Source organism: Squalius cephalus, assembly GCF_949319135.1.
Source record: "Squalius cephalus genome assembly, chromosome: 23".
Classification (NCBI taxonomy): Eukaryota; Metazoa; Chordata; class Actinopteri; order Cypriniformes; family Leuciscidae; genus Squalius; species Squalius cephalus.
In genome coordinates this window covers 15,145,122-15,167,995 of record NC_137144.1, presented here as the reverse complement: position 1 = coordinate 15,167,995, position 22,874 = coordinate 15,145,122, and the positions used below count along the sequence as shown (strand labels likewise).

Here is a 22,874-nt window from a genome sequence, read left to right as displayed (position 1 = left end):
GCATGTTAGTTTTAGTCATGCATTACAGAGAGATTACAAACAGCATGCTGGTACTGTAAGTGCGGTCTCACCCACACAACCCCGTCCCATACAGAGTCCAAACACTGGTTCAGGAAAGCCGTTCTGCTTTATTACAAAGAAAGGGAGCCTTAAATGTGGTCAGAAAATACAAGATTGGTCTGTTTTTCGTACTATCGGTTTTCCCTTTCCTACGAAATGCTTCTATTCAAATAGCTGCAGCTGAAATGTCTCCACCCCCGTGGTTTTTTCCCGGAATACAGATGTCCTCGGTAGGCCCTCCGTGTCGCCTTTATTCGTTTAGTTGAATTGGTCTTTAAGTGCACAGGGTAACAAACGTGATTCCCCGTCTGGCAGCTCAACATACTGTCACTAATTTTTTTTGTCTTTTGCATTTTTGCTTCTACCACATAATGCCATTTCTGTTTACCTCCTAAAAACGAGGTCAAGCATAGTTACTTCTTCCAAAATAGACGTAATGTATATATATATATAGATACATCTATCTATATATATCATATATATACACATTCATACATACATATCTTTATTCATGTGATGTCAAAAAATTAAAAAAATGTACACGTTTATTACAAAATCGTAACAAAGACTGAAAAGGGTTTGTATTCATTCTGGAACAATGTTTCTTGATAAGCTCACAACCGCCTGGTCCGCGGCTTGTGCCCAGCAACGGTCACTGAAACAGTCTGATTGGGTTTTATTGAAACTAAGCAGAAAACAGCTCGGGATGAGGAACGCAGGTGGATGGAGCAAAGGAATGACAAACGAAAGAAAAGAGGGGGGGGGAAGCACCTCCATGATGTTAATGACAGGGCCGCGCGTCCTTCCAGACAACGATGTGAGCGGAGCGATTTTCCCACATTAAAAAAAAAAGCAGAAAACAATTTTTGTGTTCTTTTATTACTAAATAGTGCAACAATGAACATTGCATTTTTTTGCCCTTGTGTATTCACATGTATTGGATTTGTCTTTGTGTCTGTCCTGTTTGTTAGCGCAGCGCGCTTCGGAAAACAAAGCGCGAACTGCGTATTTTTATTTTTTTTCTCTTTAATACCAATGGATGTGTTTGTGTGCTGTACTGCAACTTCAAAGACTCCAGGCAAACACCAAAAGGGGCTTTCCATCAGAGGAGTAAACAAAACATTGACCCTGCTCGAAATGAAATGGAGGGAGAAGAAGAAAAAAAACGTAAGAGGGGAATTTAAAAACAGAATGAAAATATATAGAAGTGTTTTTCTGTGTTCGGGCAGCACATAATTTGTAAGGCAGGGTCCCTCCCCCCCAGTTCTCAAGGTGGAGACCCCTGCCACCCTCCCCTCCCCCTCCCGCAGTTCTTGTCCAGACAGTTGAGGAATAAAACCAGGTTTTTTGTGGTCGGGCAGGTCGGCTGGCTGTCTCTGGCCGATCGCTCCTAGAGCTCACGGGTGCTGATGGACGCAGCTTCAGAAGGCCTGCTGGGCCGGATTGTAATTGAAGGTGGTTGGCACGTGAGGCCGCTCCTCTAGCTTGTCGTATTCCAGGTGAAACTCCTGAGAGACGAGAGGAAAGCACAGAGCTGACGTCTAGCCACATATATATATATATATATATGACATGCACTTCACTTGAACATTCAGTATAATAATGACATTCTGTCATTATCAGCATCGACAGGTAACTGCACAACTGGTCAAATAAGTACTTCAAGGTGCACCACGTTTTCAGTTTTTGTAAATAATGAGTAATATTTAATCAATGTTCACACTGCAGCAGATCGATTCAAACATTTTTGCCATGTACGTGTGAAAATAAACTGAATCCCATAAAAAGTACTTTTGATCAAATTAAACAATATTTATTACAATTCATTTTAATGCATTTAAAACACAAATATAATTCTGTCATTAATTACTCACCCTCATGTCATTTCAAACCTGTTAGACTTTCGTTCATCTTCGGAACACGAAGGAAAATCTTTGACAGCTACGCAACTAACACTTTGACGCTTCAAAGCGTTCATAAAGAGATCGTAAAACTAATTCATATGAAATGAGCGGTTTAGTCCAAATTTTCTGAAGAGACATGATCACTTTATATGATGAACAGATTGAATTTAGGCTTTTATTCACATATAAACAATCATCAACACACATCAGTTGTGGTAAACGGAAACTCGAGCATGATCGCTTAATGTGCGAGAACCAATGAGGTTCATTCTCGTGTTACGCAGCACGTTTGAGCTTCAGCAAGAACCAATGAGGTTCATTCTCGTGTTACGCAGCATGTTTGAGCTTCCGCAAGAACCAATGAGGTTCATTCTTGTGTTACACAGCACGTTTGAGCTTCAGCAAAAACCAATGAGGTTCATTCTCGTGTTACGCAGCACGTTTGAGCTTCCGCAAGAACCAATGAGGTTCATTCTCGTGTTACGCAGCACGTTTGAGCTTCAGCAAAAACCAATGAGGTTCATTCTCGTGTTACACAGCACGTTTGAGCTTCCGCAAGAACCAATGAGGTTCATTCTCGTGTTACGCAGCACGTTTGAGCTTCCGCAAGAACCAATGAGGTTCATTCTTGTGTTACGCAGCACGTTTGAGCTTCCTCAAGAACCAATGAGGTTCATTCTCGTGTTACGCAGCACGTTTGAGCTTCAGCAAGAACCAATGAGGTTCATTCTCGTGTTACGCAGCACGTTTGAGCTTCAGCAAAAACCAATGAGGTTCATTCTCGTGTTACGCAGCACGTTTGAGCTTCCGCAAGAACCAATGAGGTTCATTCTTGTGTTACGCAGCACGTTTGAGCTTCCTCAAGAACCAATGAGGTTCATTCTCGTGTTACGCAGCACGTTTGAGCTTCAGCAAGAACCAATGAGGTTCATTCTCGTGTTACGCAGCACGTTTGAGCTTCCGCAAGAACCAATGAGGTTCATTCTTGTGTTACACAGCACGTTTGAGCTTCAGCAAAAACCAATGAGGTTCATTCTCGTGTTACGCAGCACGTTTGAGCTTCCGCAAGAACCAATGAGGTTCATTCTCGTGTTACACAGCACGTTTGAGCTTCAGCAAAAACCAATGAGGTTCATTCTCGTGTTACACAGCACGTTTGAGCTTCCGCAAGAACCAATGAGGTTCATTCTCGTGTTACGCAGCACGTTTGAGCTTCCGCAAGAACCAATGAGGTTCATTCTCGTGTTACGCAGCACGTTTGAGCTTCCGCAAGAACCAATGAGGTTCATTCTCGTGTTACACAGCACGTTTGAGCTTCCGCAAGAACCAATGAGGTTCATTCTTGTGTTACGCAGCACGTTTGAGCTTCCTCAAGAACCAATGAGGTTCATTCTCGTGTTACGCAGCACGTTTGAGCTTCAGCAAGAACTAATGAGGTTCATTCTCGTGTTACGCAGCACGTTTGAGCTTCAGCAAGAACCAATGAGGTTCATTCTCGTGTTACGCAGCACGTTTGAGCTTCAGCAAGAACCAATGAGGTTCATTCTCGCGTTACGCAGCACGTTTGAGCTTCAGCAAGAACCAATGAGGTTCATTCTCGTGTTACGCAGCACGTTTGAGCTTCAGCAAGAACCAATGAGGTTCATTCTCGTGTTACGCAGCACGTTTGAGCTTCAGCAAGAACCAATGAGGTTCATTCTCGCGTTACGCAGCACGTTTGAGCTTCAGCAAGAACCAATGAGGTTCATTCTCGTGTTAAGCAGCACGTTTGAGCTTCAGCAAGAACCAATGAGGTTCATTCTCGTGTTACGCAGCACGTTTGAGCTTCAGCAAGAACCAATGAGGTTCATTCTCGTGTTAAGCAGCACGTTTGAGCTTCAGCAAGAACCAATGAGGTTCATTCTCGTGTTACGCAGCACGTTTGAGCTTCAGCAAGAACCAATGAGGTTCATTCTTGTGTTACACAGCACGTTTGAGCTTCAGCAAGAACCAATGAGGTTCATTCTCGTGTTACGCAGCACGTTTGAGCTTCAGCAAGAACCAATGAGGTTCATTCTCGTGTTATGCAGCACGTTTGAGCTTCAGCAAGAACCAATGAGGTTAATTCTCGTGTTACGCAGCACGTTTGAGCTTCAGCAAGAACCAATGAGGTTCATTCTCGTGTTATGCAGCACGTTTGAGCTTCCGCAAGAACCAATGAGGTTCATTCTCGTGTTACGCAGCACGTTTGAACTTCCATAAAAACCAATGAGGTTGATCACGTGACCCACCGGTAGCAATGGCTGTGTAGTTCGACTGCTCCCTGACTCGGTATCCTCTATCTACCTGTTCTCAGTAAAACTATCAACGCTTGGTTAGTTTTGGTTGCTCTGATGACAAATGCAAATGCAACAAATGAAGATGGCAAAACGTCAATTAACGTTGGCTTCCCCGGAAAAAAAAAAGACCCTAATTGTGTTCCTGGGGGGGAACTTCACGCCATTGTTGCTGACAAGTTAAAGCAGATAAACTTGGAGTCCTGGAAGAGGACGTTCGGCTGATAAGAAATAACTTTTACAACATGCAGGCAGCGTTTCGTAATGCAAAAAAAGACACCGTGGAGGTGAAGCTAGCAGTGGACTCCCTTCAGGAAAAGTTGGCAATAATCGAAGACAAAAGCCGCCAGTCCAATGTCCGTCTAGTGGGACTAAAAGAGGGTGTAGAAGGAGATGACCCTCTGCGATTTATACAGAATAATCTTCCTAAATGGATTCCCGTATATACAGCGGTAAGCGCACCAAATTTACCCCTCGTACGTTCATCTTTGAGATGCTGCGGTATCAAGATCGGAATGCAATCCTGAATGGAGTCCTGCTGCTGGACAAATTCTTCATAATGGATCTCCACTGCTTTTCTTCCCAGACTACAGCACTCACACTGCGTCTAAGAGGAGAGCGATGGCATTGGCAAGGAAGAAGCTAACTGAGTTGGGAATGACGTTTTTTTTGCTCTATCCCGCGGTAGTGAAAGTTACTCACCGAGGGAAGATTTCACTTCTTGAGACACCAGCGGAGGTTGAAAAGTTCGTCCTCAATCTGAAATCTTCCCTGAAGGGAGCTGAGGCAGTCGTGTCACGAGAATCCGAGGTGAATGAGCATGAATCGTCCCATGTTCCCATGGAGGACCTTACTGAGACGGATATTGCATATTGCTGCATATTGCTGTTACTCAATAATTTATGGCTATAAACATATTGTCATGGAATGTTAATGGGATAAATAGCCCAATCAAGCAAACCAAATGCTTAGATTATCTAAGATGTAAAAAGGTCTCTTTTGCCCTTATACAAGAGTCTCATTTGAAGTCAGCTGACGTGCATCGCTTTCAAAATAGATGAAGTAAGTAAAGTTGATTTTCTGCCACTTCTTTTATCTGATTATTCCCCAATAAATACTACTTAACCTCTGTATCGTTGGGCTCCAGACACAATCGTTGGAGATTTAATACTTCCTTGTTACAGGACTGTGCATTTGTGGCTGAATTACGCAGCTCTTTGAAGGAGTTTTTGCAGATTAACAGGGATTCAGCTTCTAACCCTCAAGTATTGTGGGAAACCCACTAAATGTTTTATTAGGGGTAAATGTTTTTCATCCTTCAGTAAAAAGCGTAGAGAGAGCCGTAAAATCGAATTAGAAAAACAAATTGATCTACTAGAGAAGGAATTAAAAGGTACATTTTCTGAGATCAAAGCCAAAGAATAAACGTCCTTAAATCAGAATTAAAATCTATATATTTGCACAGAGCTGAATTTTTCAAAAACCGTACTAGACAATCTTATTACTTCAATGGAGAACGGCCCTCTAAGCTTTTGGCTTTGAGGTTGAAGGATGGTGAATCTAAGGCCAGCAGATCTGCTATTAGGCATGAGGGTTAAGTATATACTCATCCTACGGATGTAAATAGAGTATTTGAATCCTATTATCAACATTTGTATATTTCAGAATCCAGCACTGACCCAACAAATTTTTATTTAAGCATTTAAATCTTCCCAAATTAAATGATTCTCAGCGCGATATATTAGACAGCCCTTTGACAAATGAAGAATTGAAATCTGCCCTGGACTCCATGAGCAGTAATAAAGCCCCTGGGTTAGATGGGATTCCCCCAGAGTTATTGAAGACATTATGGGACATAGTGGCTCCCTTGATACTTATTTTAATTTTGCTTTAGAAAAAGGTGCTCTGCACAGGCACCAAAACACAGCTTTAATAACTTTGCTTTTGAAGAAAGGGAAGGATTCTCTTGAGTGTTCTAGCCTAGTCTACAGGCCAATTAGCCTTCCATCCACAGATTCAAAGCTGATGGAAAAAGTCTTGGATCAAGTATGATCACTCAGGTTTTCTAAGGGGGAGATTTGCTATGGACAATATACGTAGGCTTCCTCATATTATTCAACAAGCAGACTCCTATACAGCTTGAGTGGGATTTTTTGTGGTCTGTTCTGGAGCAGTTTGGGTTTGGTTCTGGTTCTTTTTCGTGCAAGCTGTCAAAACTATCTATATTGATTGTTCAGCCAGAGTTCTTACTGGTGCTCATATTTCTCCTTCCTTTCGTCTTGGCAGGGGCACTCGCCAAGGATGTCCCCTGTCACCCTTGCTTTTTAATTTATCATTAGAGCCTTTGGCCCAAGCGATTAGACAATGCTTTGCAATAGTCCCTCTATAAGCTGTATGAATATGTCTCATAAGATTTCACTCTACGCTGACGACATTCTGTTGTATCTATCAAATATCGCAGATTCGGTTAAAGAATGCTTAAAATTATTTGATACATTTTAGGGGTGGGCAAAAAAATCGATTCACATATGAATCGCGATTCAAACTTTACCGATTCAAAATCGATTAATAGAATTCCAAAAATCGATTCTTGTTTTTTTTTATTGAAATATATTTTTTTTGGTATTGTCCTGAAATGAGTCTAGCTTGCCATTCCCATAGATGGCGCAGCATCGAATTCACACTTGCACTACGCCTGCACACTCTTGTCATAGCCAAAAGAAGAAGTGCAGCAGAAGCAGAGCAGAAGGAAGGCTGGCTGTGTGGCGTGTCTGTTTTTATTTCGGCTCCCATTAGCAGGTTAGAGCTTGCACACAGCCTGCGTGACACGCGCGTCTCAGGTGTGGCCCGAGTCGTGCGGAAAACGCGTGCATGAAATAGAACCGACGCCTATTTTTCTCGCGACACGCAAGCAAAATAGAATGTTTATATATGTCATTTTGACACGAATATTCATATTAATAAATGACATTTTGATGTTTGAAAGTCTAGGTTTTGACATAAATGCAGATATAATGTAGGCTTATTGTTTGTTTTTTTATCGATTTTCAAAAATTGCACCTGTCAATACAGAACGAAATATTCTGTAGCCTATTTTGCCGTCAATAGCCTACTCCTTAAACTACATTTAGCAGTATTGTTTGTTTGATCTGACTACAGCACTTTAAAGCTAAATGTAAAAAAAAAAATGATTTAAGTTTTAATTTAAACTTGAATTAAATGTATTTGAAAGCTGGCCAAAGCTTGGCACTTTGCACTGTTTAGTTGCAAAAGTTTTTATGAAGACAAAGTAATATAAAACTTCATTTAATTTGTTATTTCTTTTCTTTTAAATTGTATGTCTACTGCAATCACACAGGAAAAAGTCAACTACATTTACATACTGTGAATCGTTTTTTGAATCGAAAATCGATTTTGAATCGAATCTTGAGACTAAAAATCGGTATCGAATCGAATCGTGAAATTTTCTGAATCGTGCACCCCTAGTTAATTTCTTGTAATATTTATTTATTTTATTTATTTTTGTCTTATGGGCGGATCTTGGGCTTTGTTGTAAATAGTTATACACACAAAATGTTTATTAAATAAAGAATCACAAAGAACCAATGAGGTTCATTCTCGCGCGCAAGTAACAATGAGATTCATTCTTGTGTGTTATGCAGCAGGTTTGAGTTTCCACAAGAACCAATGAGGTTCATTCTCGTGTTACGCAGCATGTTTGAGCTTCATCAAGAACCAGTGAGGTTCATTCTCGTGTTACGCAGCACGTTTGAGCTTCAGCAAGAACCAGTGAGATTCATTCTCGTGTCTTAAGAATGGTTCAAGCAGGTTCGGTTGAGCAGTTTATTTTCACTGATCAATTAAATCTGTTCATCATATAAAGTGATCAAGTCGCTTCAGAATATTTGGACTAAACCACTCAATTCATATTTCATCAAAAAGATCTTTATTTGTGTTCCGAAGATGAATGAAAGTCTTATGGGTTTGGAACGACATGAGGGTAAGTAATTAATGACAGAATTTTCATTTTTGGGTGAACTCTTTATGAGAGTTATCTCATATTGTATAATTGAAAAAAATTATATTGGTCACAACAATTATTTACACTATATGTCATTACTGTAACAGTCATCTTGCTGCTCTCTTAGATATCGGCATGAGCCATAAGAAATGGCACAAATCCGATGTTAGGTTTCAGAAATATGAGCAAAAGACTATCAGCAACTCTCTGTAGCTCAACACAAAAAGCTTTCAGGACACCGATTTCAGTATCTTTACCTTAGCGACCTTCCTCCAGTTATGACAATCAAAGAAGTAGTATGTTCCTCTCTCGTAGGTGTTGGTCTTTAGCGTGGGCTCCATGCCAGGTGCTCTTGTAATCCAAACCCTTTCCTCTTTATGGTACCGCCAGTCCCGGTTGAAACTGCAATACAACAAAGCGTTCCATTTAACCTCTCGACGTCCACCTGTGGTTGGTTACCAAAAAAAAAATGTTTGGGAAAAGAATGACTTAATCAGCATGACGTACAGCTCGACGGCAGCGAGGAGTTGTAAGAGGTCTCCTCCGTTCATGTAGTAGAGGTAGAACAGCAGGTCTTCACCATATCGCCCCAGTTTTATTGCAGCCAGCTGTGTAGAGCACATTATGAGGTCAGCTGGGTGCGCATCACAATTTCAATGCTGTTTTATTGCAGTGTTTATCACCTCACCTTGTCCCTTATGTGAATGTTGGTTAAGTACTCTGAAGGAACATGGAAGTCTAAAAAAAACAGTTGCATTCATTACTGAAGAGCCAAAATGAGTTGGCCATCTTTACCAGTTAGGTCAAATTAACTCTTACCAATGTCTTGTGGTCGACATGGAGCTGAAGCCCAGGGAGATGCAAACTTAGGATACAGATTCCTACAAGGAGTTAAAACAGAAATGAAGAAATTAATGTGTGGACGAAAAGAGAACAGTGACAAGAAATCAATATTTGGCAAAAAACTAAAGCATCGTACTCTGGAGAGTTGAGGTTGAGTCCTAGCGTTGTTAGGTCGCTTCCTAAAGCCAGGTGAACCATCCCAGGGTCCGTCTCAGCCGCCCGGATGAATGTCAGGAGTCCAATCATTCCAAACTGATCCGTCACCATTCCTGAGGGAATGTTTGTTACCTTGCCTATAAAAGACGAGAACGGATGTCAAGTTTGATTGAGTGTTTCCAACGGACAGGGTTCCCACATCTTCTGACCAATTAATTTATTTCCTGCAATTATCAGATGAGATAACCTTGCAGTCTATGGGGGGTCAGAAAGCTCTCGGATTTCATCAAAAATATCTTAATTTGTGTTCCGAAGATGAACGAAGGTCTTACGGGTTTGGAACGACATGAGGGTGAGTCATTAATGACAGACATTTTTGGGTAAGATATTGCTTTCCATGACTTTTCATGGGGTTGGAAGTATTATTATTATTATATTTTTTAAATGTATAAACTTGAAATGGAAACCCTGACTGGTGCATTGAAACCTGCCTGAGCAGATTCTTGATACTTTAAAATAATTGATTAAAAAGCACATTACTTGTTTTATTCAACAGTTATGTTTTCAAAGCTGGAAGTTGTTTGAAATACATCTGTGAATGTTGCTAGGGAGCCTCACCATCAGGCAACACCTGGATCCCTTTCTTTTGCTGGTTGTTATTCTGTGCTGATGATGTCTTGTCGCCGGGAAATTTGGGTCCATCCGCACTTGAGCTGCCCTTGCCTGAGGAGTTCAAGTTCTGTGGAGACAGCAGAGGCCAGAACAATGAGTTAAAGGTCAAACAATCGTCACAGCACTGGACAGCATCACTTCAAATTTGAATAGCCAAGTATCCTTATTCCTTACCCATCCTGCAAAACAATGACACATTATTTATTTATTTACATCTCTATTAAGCTTATGAAAGATCAAATTCAGGCAGTACTGACTGATTTGCTTTCATCCGTGCTCAATGTCGGGTCCTTGTAGTTGGGCCCAGGTAGGGCTGGGAAGTCTTCGTTGTGAATCGAGAAGTCCTGCGACTGTTCGTTCGATGGCTTTGTGACCATTCCAACTACACAGAGATACATTTTAACAAAGGTTTGAGGGTAATTGTGAGAAAATAAAAATAAAACCACTGAACTTGTCATGCATTCACAACACATCATCCATTGAAGGAGAAGCATGCTTAGTCATAAAAACTAAGAGGGTTTGGGTTTCCGGCTGCTAAGTGATGCGGCTGTGTAAAATGAACTCGTACCATAGGGTGCCCTTCCAGCCAGCGGATTATGCAACGGTGTTGGGTTGCCGTTTCCCTCCCTCCGACTTCTGTCTGCAAGTGCTGGGAATTCTGAGAGATCTATTCCTGTCACGTTTTCACTCCCGTCTGCCACACAGATGATAGAAAAAGAATAAAATGAGAATAGAATGCTTCTTTTTCTAGAACATAATTTAAGCGTCACGTTTCCTGTCATGGTGTGTCATCACCAAGCACGATCAATGAAGCACTCACCTGTCCCGTTGAAGATGTTATTGGATAAGGAGTTCATTCCAAACCCCTGGCTCCGGCCCATTCCAAATCCTGACATACTACAATGACACACATGAGGATTTGACCCTTTTGTTAAGGTCAGTCTTAATCAGTCTTGATTGGCCTTATCTTGGCCTAAGGTGAAAGTTAATTAAAATACATAATATGTATTTAAGATTATGAGAATCCACTTTTTAACATAAAATCAGCTTTAATTTAGCAATAAACAAAGGAACAAAGTGTGTATTTAAGAAAGGAGATTCTAACAAGATGGTGTGTGCCCATCAACCATAAATGTGCAGAGAAAACAAGCCTTGCGAAAAAAAATTAGGCCCGTTATTCGGTTATAATGGGAAAAGTCCATTTACAAGGCTCAACAATAAGGATGGCTTGCTGATCCAGGGAAAGTGTAAGAGAGTTTCGATCCAGTTGACGGAAGTGTGCAATTGGGTCACACTACTTCTATTCAGCAAGGACACATTACATTGATCAAAAGTGACAGTAAAGACATTTATAGTATTACAAAAGGTTTCCATTTAAAAAATGCTGTTCTTTTAAATTTAATCAAAGAATCCTGGGGGAAAAAAAGATCACAGTTTTCACAAAAATATTAAGCAGCACAATTGTTTTCAACATTGATAATAATAAATGTTTCTTGAGCAGAATATCAGCATATTAGAATGATTTTGAAGGATCATATGAGACTGAATAGTGGAGTAATAGCTGCTTTTTTAACAGTAATTTTTCAAAATAATGCTGTAATAATCATAAAGTGCTCCTATTATGCTATTTTAAAGGCTTCTTATGTTGTTTTAAAGTGTCCTATAATATATTTCCATGCATCAAAGGTCAAAAAACACTTTAGTTTTCTCATAAACATTGCCGCATCACCTCTTTTCAACAACACGAATCAAACTCTTCCAGTCTCTGCTACAACTACAGTGTTTGAGGGTAAAAGTAGACGTTGTTCAAAGGCAGCCAATGAAGACCACGGGTACCCATTATGCAAAAGTATTACAAACCTACGTAGGTTCATGCAGGAAGAAAGACTGTAATTACTGACGACTCGTTTCAGGTCGTTCAGAATCGCTTCTTTCTTTTAGGAGACAATAACAATATTTATTAGGGATGAGCACGAGTACTCTGTGTGATAGCGACGATCAATCATGAAAACAATGATCGCTGTGACTAAATGTTTTTTTGAAAATATGGATTTGAAAGTGTGCAGTGATGCCTGGAATCACGTTGATCATGAAAATGCACCAATCTGCCATTTGCATAACATTATAATGAAAACACTATTGTAATAGAATTCTTTGTGCTTTAGTTGCCCGTGATTCAGAGTTGTTACGGGAAGAGCGCATCCACAATGGAGTTACACATTCAGACAAGTTCACGTGCGCATTCGCATCCATTTGTGCAGAAGGAAGTCGTATTATTATTTTCATGTTGTATGTACCTGATTAATCTCATATAGAATGCGTTTGGTTGAGTTCATTAACCTGCTAGCAACGCGGTTCAGTTTACCGGTGTTCAATCACTCTTCAGCGTCAGCTCATAGCCAATCCCCGACATTATTGACTATGATTTGGTTATTTGAGACAGTCATATTCCTTTTAGATGTTAATTTTTCAACAACAAAAAAGTATGATATTAATAATCCAGCAGTGTTCTTTTTTTTCAACAGGCCTATGTTTTCATTTTTTAATGTTTTAATTATTTTCATTATCACCCTGACGGACATGCCACGCCCCCACACAAGCCCCACCCCCGAGTACGAGTACTCAGTTTTGAGATATATCAGTACTCGAAATGAAAAATTGACAGAAATGCCCATCCCTAGGCCTGTCACGATAACAAATTTTGCTGGACGATAAATTGTCCAAGAAATTATCGCGATAAACGATAATATTGTCGTTCTGAGACCATTTTCATTTAATATAATTATAATGGCATAATAATGCAGGTACACCTTTTCAACGATCTATAAACTTTTATTTCTAAAGAATATTAAACATTGAAAACGGAAAACATTTTAAATATCCAAAAAATTAACAAAACAACCAAAAACAATAAAAGCAATGGACTCTTAGTGTCTGTTAACAAAATAAATGTCTGTTAATAAATAAAATGGATGTAAACAAAATTGCACTTCAAAAAATATTAAACATTAGGCTTTAGACATTAGGCATAAATAGTGATACATTCCATAACAGGCAAAACTGCCGGTTAGGACCTTTGTAAACAAATAAAAAAAAGCCTCGACAAGCCATATCACACCATTCTGCACTGTCCTCCTGTTACTTTGTCAAGTGATTGTGTACTGTCGGGAAGACGGAGACGCACTTTATTGCGTGTATGCTACGCACTGAAAATACTTGGTTAGGATGTGAGGAGTGCGTGCGTATTACACGCCATAAAGAGCGTATCATATGCACGCAAAAACTATTTTTGGCGTATAAATGGCACGAGAAATAACATTCGTGGTATAGATACACATTTTCATGTGATCGGGCTCACTGTCGCAACTCACAACTAGCGTCTTCTCTCTCTCCCGGCAGTAGCCGCAAACAGTCCCGCCGGCGCTTTCCCATACGTGACTGACAAGCGCCGCGCGCCGCCTCCCCACACAAAGACCATGCAACTGACAAGAGACGAAGAGAGTTCACTCCTCCTATACGCTAAAGAACCGAGAGTGGTCATCCAGTCTCTTTGGTAGAGAGAGAGAGACGAGGAAAACAAACAAGCATGCAAATGGAATTATCGCGGCCGGAAAAATGATCGAGCTCATTTTTTTTTATCGTGCGATTAATTGACTTATCGACTATCGCGACAGGCCTACCCATCCCTACTATTTACCTGCACTTTGTTCTTCGAAACTTTGCAGAGATTTAGACAGCTATATTACAAACTGCAGTGGTGCTCACTGCAAATGACGTCCAGCTCCACCTCTCTGGATGTTATGGGTGGAGTTATGGAGTTAGGATTAGGGTGAGATTGGATATTCTAGCTCCACCCATTACACCCAAATTACATTCAGAGAGGGGGAGCTGGACTTCACACTCGACCCATGGCTCTACAGTGAGCAGCCTCTCAAAAAAAGCATAATAGGGACACTTTAAATGTATTTTTTTGGCTGCTAGCCTAACCCTCAATCCTTACTGTTGAGCCGTGCCATAAACGATAAAGATAAATTAAAGACATTCTATTACTGTGGAAAAAGAAAGCATTCGACATTACAAAAAGTGTCTTCAGAAGTCAACAATCTGACCACTGTATTGGCACTGGTATTTCTGTACATGAATTTTCTTTAAATAGTAAACTGTACTAACTGACATGTTAAACTCACAGCCTCAAAAAGCCTTACCAAATCAATTTGTGTTTGCTCACTCGCGTGTGGCCAGTCTTACCTGTTGATGGTGAATGGCTGGCGTGCTGGCTGCTGTTTGGGCATGCAGATAATGCTGGGAGAGCTACGGTTAGGGCTGCCCAGACCAGAGCTGCCCATGCTGTTGGTCCTGCCGCTCATGCCCATGCCCTGCCCTACCTGCGAGCTCATCATGTTCCTGGTGTTCATGGGAAGGATGCCCCTGCGGAAACATCAGCAAGGCAGGGATTTAGCACAGCAGATCACGTCATCCCACACAACATAAATCACACGGAGGAGATGGCGTACCTGTTCGGCGATGGTGGTGTGTGGAGGGACATTGTTGGGACGCCTGTGGTTGGGGTGCTATGGCTCGGTAACTGAGTGCCTTGTGTTAAACTCCGGTTCAATTGAGGATTGTTGTTGCTCATACCTCTTGTTGAGAAACCTAGTGCACCTACAAATTAAGAAACACTGATCAAATGGTGCTCAGAATCAGAGTGCTAAGTGCTTTTATGAAAAGCAAAACAACTTATCAGTAATATAAGCCAGATCGAAGACTTGTACTCACTTTGCGGACCATACAAACTCGCACCAAGTTGTGACAATTGACCTGACAATGACGGCGAGGGAGATGGCAGCATCTGTAAAACAAGTTTTTTCAAATACTATGTAAACAAGATCTGACATTATTAAACACACATATTAGAAACCTTTTTCATATACATATTTACATATACACATATCCATAAGTTGTAGAATGTAAGATTTTTGAAAGAAGTCTCTTATGCTCAGCGAGGCTGCATTTATTTGATAGGTAATATAGTGAAATATATTATTGTTATCATTCATATTCTTGTTTTTTTATGTAATTTATTCTTGTGATTTTCAGCATCAATACTCCAGTCGTCAGTGTCACGTGATCCTTCAAAAATTATTCTAATATGATGATTTGCTGCTAAAAAAAACATTTATTATTATCATCAATGTTGAAAATAGTTATGCTTATATTTTTGTAGACACTGAGAGAGAGTTCAAAAGAACAGCATTTATATGAAATGGAAATATTTTGTAACATCTAAAATGTCTTTACAGTCACTTTTGATCAATGCATCCTTGCTGAATAAAACTATTAACTTCTTTAATATATATACATATAAATATATATTGAATGGTAGTGTATATTTCTCATTTACATTTCTCTCTATTTCCCTTACTGACATATGAAAGACGCTTTTCAGCACTAATGCAACATAAAAACAAATTATGACGCACATTAGATGTGTATTGGATGCTTTATCTGTGTGCTTTATCTCTGTTGTGTTGCCATTCAGAATGATGGGAAAAACAAAACAGCTAAATTGTATTCATAATTTGTTCCCGCCATGATTTTTTATTGGCACGCTACCAACTTCTGGAAAGTCTGGAAATTATGACATTATAGTGGCATTCACATTAGTTTCAGTAATGTAATTTATCAGTAATGTTTTGAACCATATATACATTTATGAAGGACTATTGCAAAATAAAAAAAATGAATTATTATTTTGGAAAGAAAACATTTTAACAAATGTTTTGATGGTCAGGTCAGTGGAAATGTTCGCAGTGCATGTGAAATAAGCCAATAATACTGTAATATGTTGTCATTCTATTGGACCTATGGTCAACAAAAGCATTAGACACGATGGACAAAACAATCAGAATTAACTAACGACTGTTCTTACGTCTTTCTCCGATCGATGCGGAAACATTGTCTGCTGGCTATAGTACATGTCTCTCTCATCCGGGTAGTCACTTTCGACCCCCTCATTAAACTTCTTTCTCGTTGCACTGAACATTCCGTTTGTCACCTACGGAAAAAGAGGAGATGGTTAAAACCAAGATATTTAGTTCCTGATCACCCATATCTGAAGCAAAATCATATCAGGTTATCTTTGCACACATCAAGTGGACATATCATTAACCAGCTCTATATGGCAATACTGAGAACTTGTAATAAATAATGAATTACCTCGGCAGAACAAGACCTAAGGCTATATACTGCTTTAAAGAGCATTATGAAAACGTACAGGCTGTTTTTTTGTTCTTCAGCACAATTTACCTAAATCTCGCAATTAGGATGTGAAAGATTAAACTTTACTGTAATTTAGCGAGTAATCGTATGCTATAAGAGCATATTGTTCTGCTACTTCGGTACGTTGTTGAACAAATAATGTATGAATCTATTCAAAACACAGCAGATATTTGGTGTATGGTAGTAAAACAAAACAAATATCGCTTTCTGAACTGACACCTGACAACAAACACAAAATCAGCTTAAAACACCAGCTAAATCCATAAAGAAACATCAATTACTAGCCAGATAGTTTAACAAACTCACAATTCAATACACCGTAACTTCATTCAAAATATTAAAACTGATTCGAATGTGTTATGGTGTTACGAACATAATTACAGAGATAAACAAGTAAAATAAACAATGGCATGTCGCGAAATGTTCTCATTTATGTCAGCTAGTTAGCTTTGCCGATAGCCATGTAGCTGCTAACTAGACATTTTCGGCTTAAATAAAGATGAATGAAAACCAAAACACATTGAACCACTTAATCTATATTAGTCATGATATTTCAGTTTTATACTAGATATCTAGACATACATAATGCATGTATCTATCTGTTGAAATGGTTTAGGCCTGTCTCGGCTGACTGTTTTTGTTAGCACTCAGCGCTAGTCGGCTAACTCTGGCCTCCAGAACAAAAACAGAAACCAGTAAAGCCGTGCAAACGTGTCATTGCATTCATTCAGCTACTAAATATCTGCTTGGATAAACGCATAAAGCTGCAAATGTTCATTTGGCCCTGTATATGCGATGCAAACCCTGTTGTGCAATGTATTTTTTAGGGTGAAAATGAAATTGACTAACCGCATTAATTTACCCTCTCCTCGCAGATCCAAGATGGCTGTGTATCCTACAGGCGAGAATGCTGGGGGAATAGCCTTTACCCTCTGACCCCTTGACCTTCAGTTTATTTCATACTAGACTGAAAATTGTGCTGGACCCATTCTGCTGGATATTAGACACTCTACAGGAGAAATGTATTATGTTATAATAGAATGACACCATTACACTCTACACTCACCATTACTCTCTTTTTATACCTGAAACATCACACCAGCACAGTTTCATTTGATTTTAGTTTATATTTTGCACTTATGATATTTTATAATAATATTTTCTAGTCTGCCATTTAACAAGCCCTGCTTAGAATACAGAAAATCTTACGATCTTACAGAATATGTGTATTTTACATCTGCAGCCAAGTGCAGGTAACATTAATAATTCATAATTTGAGGTGTAATACAGAAATGGGATGTTTTCAAGATTTAATACTAGGAGTTACAAACTTTTTGCTGATAGGTGTATAAGGCCTGTTTCGAAAACACTGGAAAGCAGCATGTAAATAATGGATAATGTACAGTCAGCCAGTCATTATCCCAAAATACAGCCACACAGTGTGGTGTTTTAAGGTGTTTCTTTAAATAATGTTAACCTACAACCTTGTTTTACTCAAAAAATCCAAAGCAACTGGGTATACAATTGCTATGTATAGCGGAAGCATATATAGTACCATTTCGGTGCTGCTAATCTTATTTTCGCAGCATAAAATATAGTGAAAATGCATTATTATCCTATTTTTTTATCTACATAATCTTTGATATCATAATGAAGACAAAAGCATTAAAAAATTCTGTGAATTTATTGAATAGAAGGCTTTAGCTTTTGTTTGTCATGTCCATCCCATTTGTAAAAAAAAAGAAGTAATTCTTACATTGAAATTATGTTTAATAATTTATAATAATTATATAATATATATAATACATATATAATTTTTTACTTTTAATCAAAATAACATTTATATGTGTGTTTGTGTATATATATTCAGAAATTATATATAAATAATATATGCTAGAATGCTAAACATGTTAATTGAAAGAATTGCAAGTTACACCACTGTAAATGGTTTACCTCACATATGTAATTTTACTGTAAGATACTGTCAAATTTATGTTTTTTTGCAAGTACTATGAACTATGAATTACCATATAATTTACAGTAATAAAACTGTTGAAATGACATTCCCAGAAGTCCCTGTTTTACACGTCACATATGATTACATTTTTTTAAATAAATAATTTGGTTTCTTCTTATTTTTGTTATTATTAAGGTACATTAGTCTGTTTTGTGTTACAGTTTTTGTTATGTAGTTAATGTGTACTGCATTATTTTAGAGTCATTTATGTTATCCTGATGGTGTTTTGTCTTTGTACGTATGAACTTGTGCACCGTCTACTTATAAATAAGTACTTAAGTATTTAATATGTTGTATGAACAGGCCAATTATGAACCTTGATTGATCATTTGGTATTGTGGTGGTTAACATCTTACGGTAAAAAGGCAGCTTTTGTAATTTAATGTATATTAACATTACATCACTTAGTAAAATATACAGTTATAAGCTGTAAAATATACAGGCATTCTGTAGAGCTGGAAAAACTGTCACAGTATATTTACGGTGAATTTATGGCAACCACAGCTCACAGTTTTTACCGTAAATTTAACAGGATATTTTTTATTATATATTATATTCAGTTTGATTATGAAAAAAAACTATTTTTTTAAATTTCCTATTCTTACTCATAAACTTTCCCAACCAAATACTGTGGCATGCCATGTGATGTTGACAGCCTCTACTGGTTGTCCATAACTGGGTGAGTCTTATCTTTTTGGGGTGGTGCTATCAAGTGGTCTCACTTATGCAGAGGGTCCTGACTTGAGATAAAAGCGCTTAAATAGAAGGTCTCAGATGACCCTCAAATTCCTTAATCACAAGACACCTTTAGGCTTATCACAGCTCCCGGCCAGCTCCACCTTCCAGAGCTGGAAGAAATCATTTATCCGGAATGGGGAGGAGCATGCTGGATGTCATCTCTGGTGCTCTCGGCGACTGGCAGGGCAGAGGTGTCAGCAGAACACAGGAGCACGAAACACCACACTGACGCCCATTTTGCGCTCTCAGTCTTTCTGACAAAAAAGCTCGATGGTAAATGAAGATCTACATTTCGGCAACCTGGTAAGAAGAAAGGAATATTTAAGTTTTTATTTAGTCTTTTCATTGTGTCATTCGTATCACTTATGTATACTCTTAAAAATAATGGTTCTTTATTGGCATCGTGGGTTCCATTAAGAACCTTTCACATTCTTCCATAGATTAAAGGTTCTTATGCAACCATCGATGTCAATAAAGAACCTTTATTTTTAAGAGTGGATAGCATTGCTCCAGAAACCTTTATGTTTGACCCTTGTGTACCCTTATATTGTGTTTCAAGAGACCATGAATGTGGGCCGAGAAGATGGGAAATGTTGTGCGGGGTGCCGTGGCCTTCGTGCCCTCCGAGAGATGTCAACGCTTCTTAGTAGGCGACTTGAAGGAGATGCCGCTTGATCGTACTCTAGACCTGAGTAGCCGGCAGTTACGTCGCTTTCCAGCCAGAGCTTCTGCTTTCAATGAACTAGTCAAACTCTATCTAAGCGACAACCACCTGAGCAGCCTGCCGTCGGAGCTGCGAAACCTGCAGAAGCTCCAGCTTCTAGCCTTGGACTTCAACCGTTTCGAAGAGCTTCCTCTGGTCGTGTGCAGCCTCGTTCAGCTGAACATCCTCTACCTCGGTAATAACCGACTGTACGGGCTGCCAAAGGAGCTGAGGCAACTCACAGAGCTTAAAACGTTGTGGCTGGAGACCAACTGCTTCACCAAGTTCCCTCGAGTAATATGCCAGCTTCCCAACATCAAGACCCTTCATTTGGGCTACAATCAGCTACGTAGTTTACCCTCCGAGCTCGGGCGACTGGAGGAGCTGCGCAGCATCTGGCTGGCGGGGAACGTGCTAAATGACTTCCCTCCTGTGCTGCTGAAGATGCATTACTTGGAGGTGATCGATGTGGACCGCAATCGCATTCAGCAGTTTCCGTCGCTGGCCTACTTAAGAGGATTGAAGCTCGTCATCTACGACCACAATCCCTGTGTGAACGCACCCGTGGTGGCTGAGGGCGTGAGACGGGTCGGGCGCTGGGCCGACAGCTCTGATGGTGAGGAAGATGAGGGTGATGGAAATGTTGTCCAAGCAAGCGTGAAGGTCCAGGGATCACTGGAAGACATCGAGTGAAGAAGATCACTGAGGAACCGTAGAGCAAACAGCTATACAAAGAGCATCAAGATAACGATGAGTTTTTGAAACTGCAGAGGACGACTGTTGAATAGGGTGTTTGTGAAAAGTGACAATTATTTTTTGTCTTTTATCGTCGTTTTTATAATAGATATAGGCCTGGTTTCACAGACAGGGCTTAAATTAAGCCAGGATTAGGCCTTAGTTAAATCAGGCATTTTGAGACACTGACATAACTGTAAAATAAAATGTATGATCAATAAGTTATGACAACATATGTTTTTACATTGCTTTAACTCATCACAATAAGTTAAGCAATTTTTTATACAAGATTCAACTCGTTTTTAAGTAAGTTTAATGTAATTTAAGTTACAATGACTTAAACATCCAAGTTGATTGTACTTTAAAATTTAAGGCAGCAACTCTTTCTTTTCTTTTTTTACAGTGTGCCAGTGCAGGTTTCTTTCAGTTAAAACAGCTCAAACATGCATTTTAGTCTGGGATAGGCTTAAGCCTGGTCTGTGAAATCGGCACTAGTATATATTTTATAGTAGATTTATAGAAGTGTATAGAAATTATTTAAATGTAAATAATTGCAATATATATATTAATCAGATTCATAATAAACAATTTGGACATATATTAGATATTAGAATTAAAGTATTTATATTTATGAATTTAAATATTTAATATTTAATTTACACATATTTTTTCTGCCATTTGTAACACAAATATTTAAATTAAAGGGTATCAGCTTTCTTGATATGAAGTGTGTCAACGTCTTTCTTTCTTTCTTTTTGTGATGTTATTTATGATTGCTACATCATTTCAATGTTTTACAGTATTGGCAACATTTCTTCTTCGGAAAAAGACACGTTTTCAGGACTATACCATTTTGTTTTTCCAAAACTCCAACCTAAACATTTTCTGTAGAAAGTAGCCTCAGATTTCAGCCAGGCATTAGTTTAACCAGATTTCTGAATCTGTTCAGTGAGGTTGGCCATGCCAATGATAAATGGTACAATTCTAACAATGTGCCCCTGTTCATAAATAATGCAGGTTTTCATGAACAGATTCGGGTCTCCATTTTGATGCAAGACTCTTAATAGGTTTTAATCATCCTCTATAGTGCTCCTGCTCTGTAATATGAAGTCAAGCAGGACACTGTTATATTCACGGGTTAAAAATATGTGAACAAGCCAACAAAGGATGACAGAATAATTATAAGCAATCAGACATTGTTTAAAATTATGCATATTTTGATGTGTATTATTTAAGCATTTACAAAATAGAACCTGTCAATGATGTAGTCACTCAATTGCATTAGGCCTATGTTTTTAGGCTAGTAAATTAAACATAAAGGCAGGTCTCAGATTCACAAACAGGATTCAGAATAAACCAGGATTAGGCCTGAGATAAATTAGCATATTTAAAGGGGTGGTTGATTATGATTTCCCTTTTCTAACTTTAGTTGGTGTGTAATGTTGCTGTTTGAGCATAAACAACATCTGCAAAGTTACAACGCACAAAGTTCAAAGCAAAGGGAGATATTTGCTTTTAAAGAAAGCGCTTTTTAAGGACTACAACAAACGGCTGGTAAACAAGCTTCTTCCTCCAGGGTTAGTGACATCACAACCCAATACATTTACATAAACCCCGCCCCCGGGAATGCGATTTATAGATTATCATGACAGAATTTGCTAATCAATGACTAGAAGATAACTATAAGCTACATAAATCCATCAACTAACCATTCAGAAATGTCCTGTTGCATGCTACATGTTGTCACTTTTTCTTGAGTATCTCATTGTCTGAATCCAGATTGAACATAAAAGGTTAAAAGTGTTTGAAATTTTCAGTGCATGTCTGTGTGAGGTAAAAGGACACAAGCTGTTGAAGCTCCGCCCTCTGTGCCGGGAGCAGCAGCTCATTTGCATTTAAAGGGGCAGACACAAAAATGCTCACCCTCAAAAAGTGACAATTTTAACATGCCATTTTGAGCTAAAACTTCACATACACACTCTGGGGACATCAAAGACTTATTTTACATCTTGTGAAAAGGGCATTATACCACCACTTTAAATAGCCTTTATAAACGTGCCTTAGATAAAAACATTACTGTTGTGCATTTTACATTTATTAATTTAGCAGACGCTTTTATCCAAAGCGACTTACAAATGAGAACAATAGAAGCAGTTAAATAGGACAACAATATGCAAGTGCTATGACTCTTCCCAGTTTAATCTAACGCAGTAGCCTACATGTACTTTTTTTTTTTTTTTTTTTTTTTAATAAATAGATATAGAATAGAAGAGAAAGTGTTAGTATTAATGGATCAAGTGCTGCTGAAAAAGAAGCCGTTTCTTGAAAATGGCTACGGACTCAGCAGCTCTGGTTGAGTTAGGCAGATCATAATACATAATAATATATAAAACATAGTATAAAAACATTTAAATGAATTAATAATAAACGT

The 22,874-nt window shown here is 38.8% G+C and overlaps 2 protein-coding genes across 2 annotated transcripts; one reads left to right on the top strand and one right to left on the bottom strand.

Annotated features, from left to right (window-relative positions):
- Positions 1 to 110: 110 nt before the first annotated feature.
- cnot2 (CCR4-NOT transcription complex, subunit 2) lies at positions 111 to 17,173 on the bottom strand. Its single transcript, XM_079858629.1, has 15 exons — positions 17,100 to 17,173; positions 15,901 to 16,026; positions 14,748 to 14,820; positions 14,486 to 14,633; positions 14,220 to 14,399; positions 10,792 to 10,868; positions 10,540 to 10,665; positions 10,229 to 10,353; positions 9,918 to 10,038; positions 9,280 to 9,436; positions 9,120 to 9,181; positions 8,989 to 9,038; positions 8,808 to 8,908; positions 8,558 to 8,702; positions 111 to 1,568 (listed from the first exon to the last, which is right to left on the bottom strand). Exons 2-15 carry the CDS (start codon positions 16,012 to 16,014, stop codon positions 1,482 to 1,484), a joined length of 1,566 nt encoding a protein of 521 aa, XP_079714755.1. The 5' UTR covers positions 16,015 to 16,026; positions 17,100 to 17,173; the 3' UTR covers positions 111 to 1,481.
- Positions 17,174 to 18,970: 1,797 nt separating this feature from the next.
- Positions 18,971 to 21,163, top strand: lrrc10 (leucine rich repeat containing 10). Its single transcript, XM_079859554.1, has 2 exons — positions 18,971 to 19,308; positions 19,565 to 21,163. The coding sequence occupies exon 2, from the start codon at positions 19,574 to 19,576 to the stop codon at positions 20,399 to 20,401; it is 828 nt and encodes a 275-aa protein (XP_079715680.1). The 5' UTR covers positions 18,971 to 19,308; positions 19,565 to 19,573; the 3' UTR covers positions 20,402 to 21,163.
- The last annotated feature ends 1,711 nt before the right edge of the window (positions 21,164 to 22,874 follow it).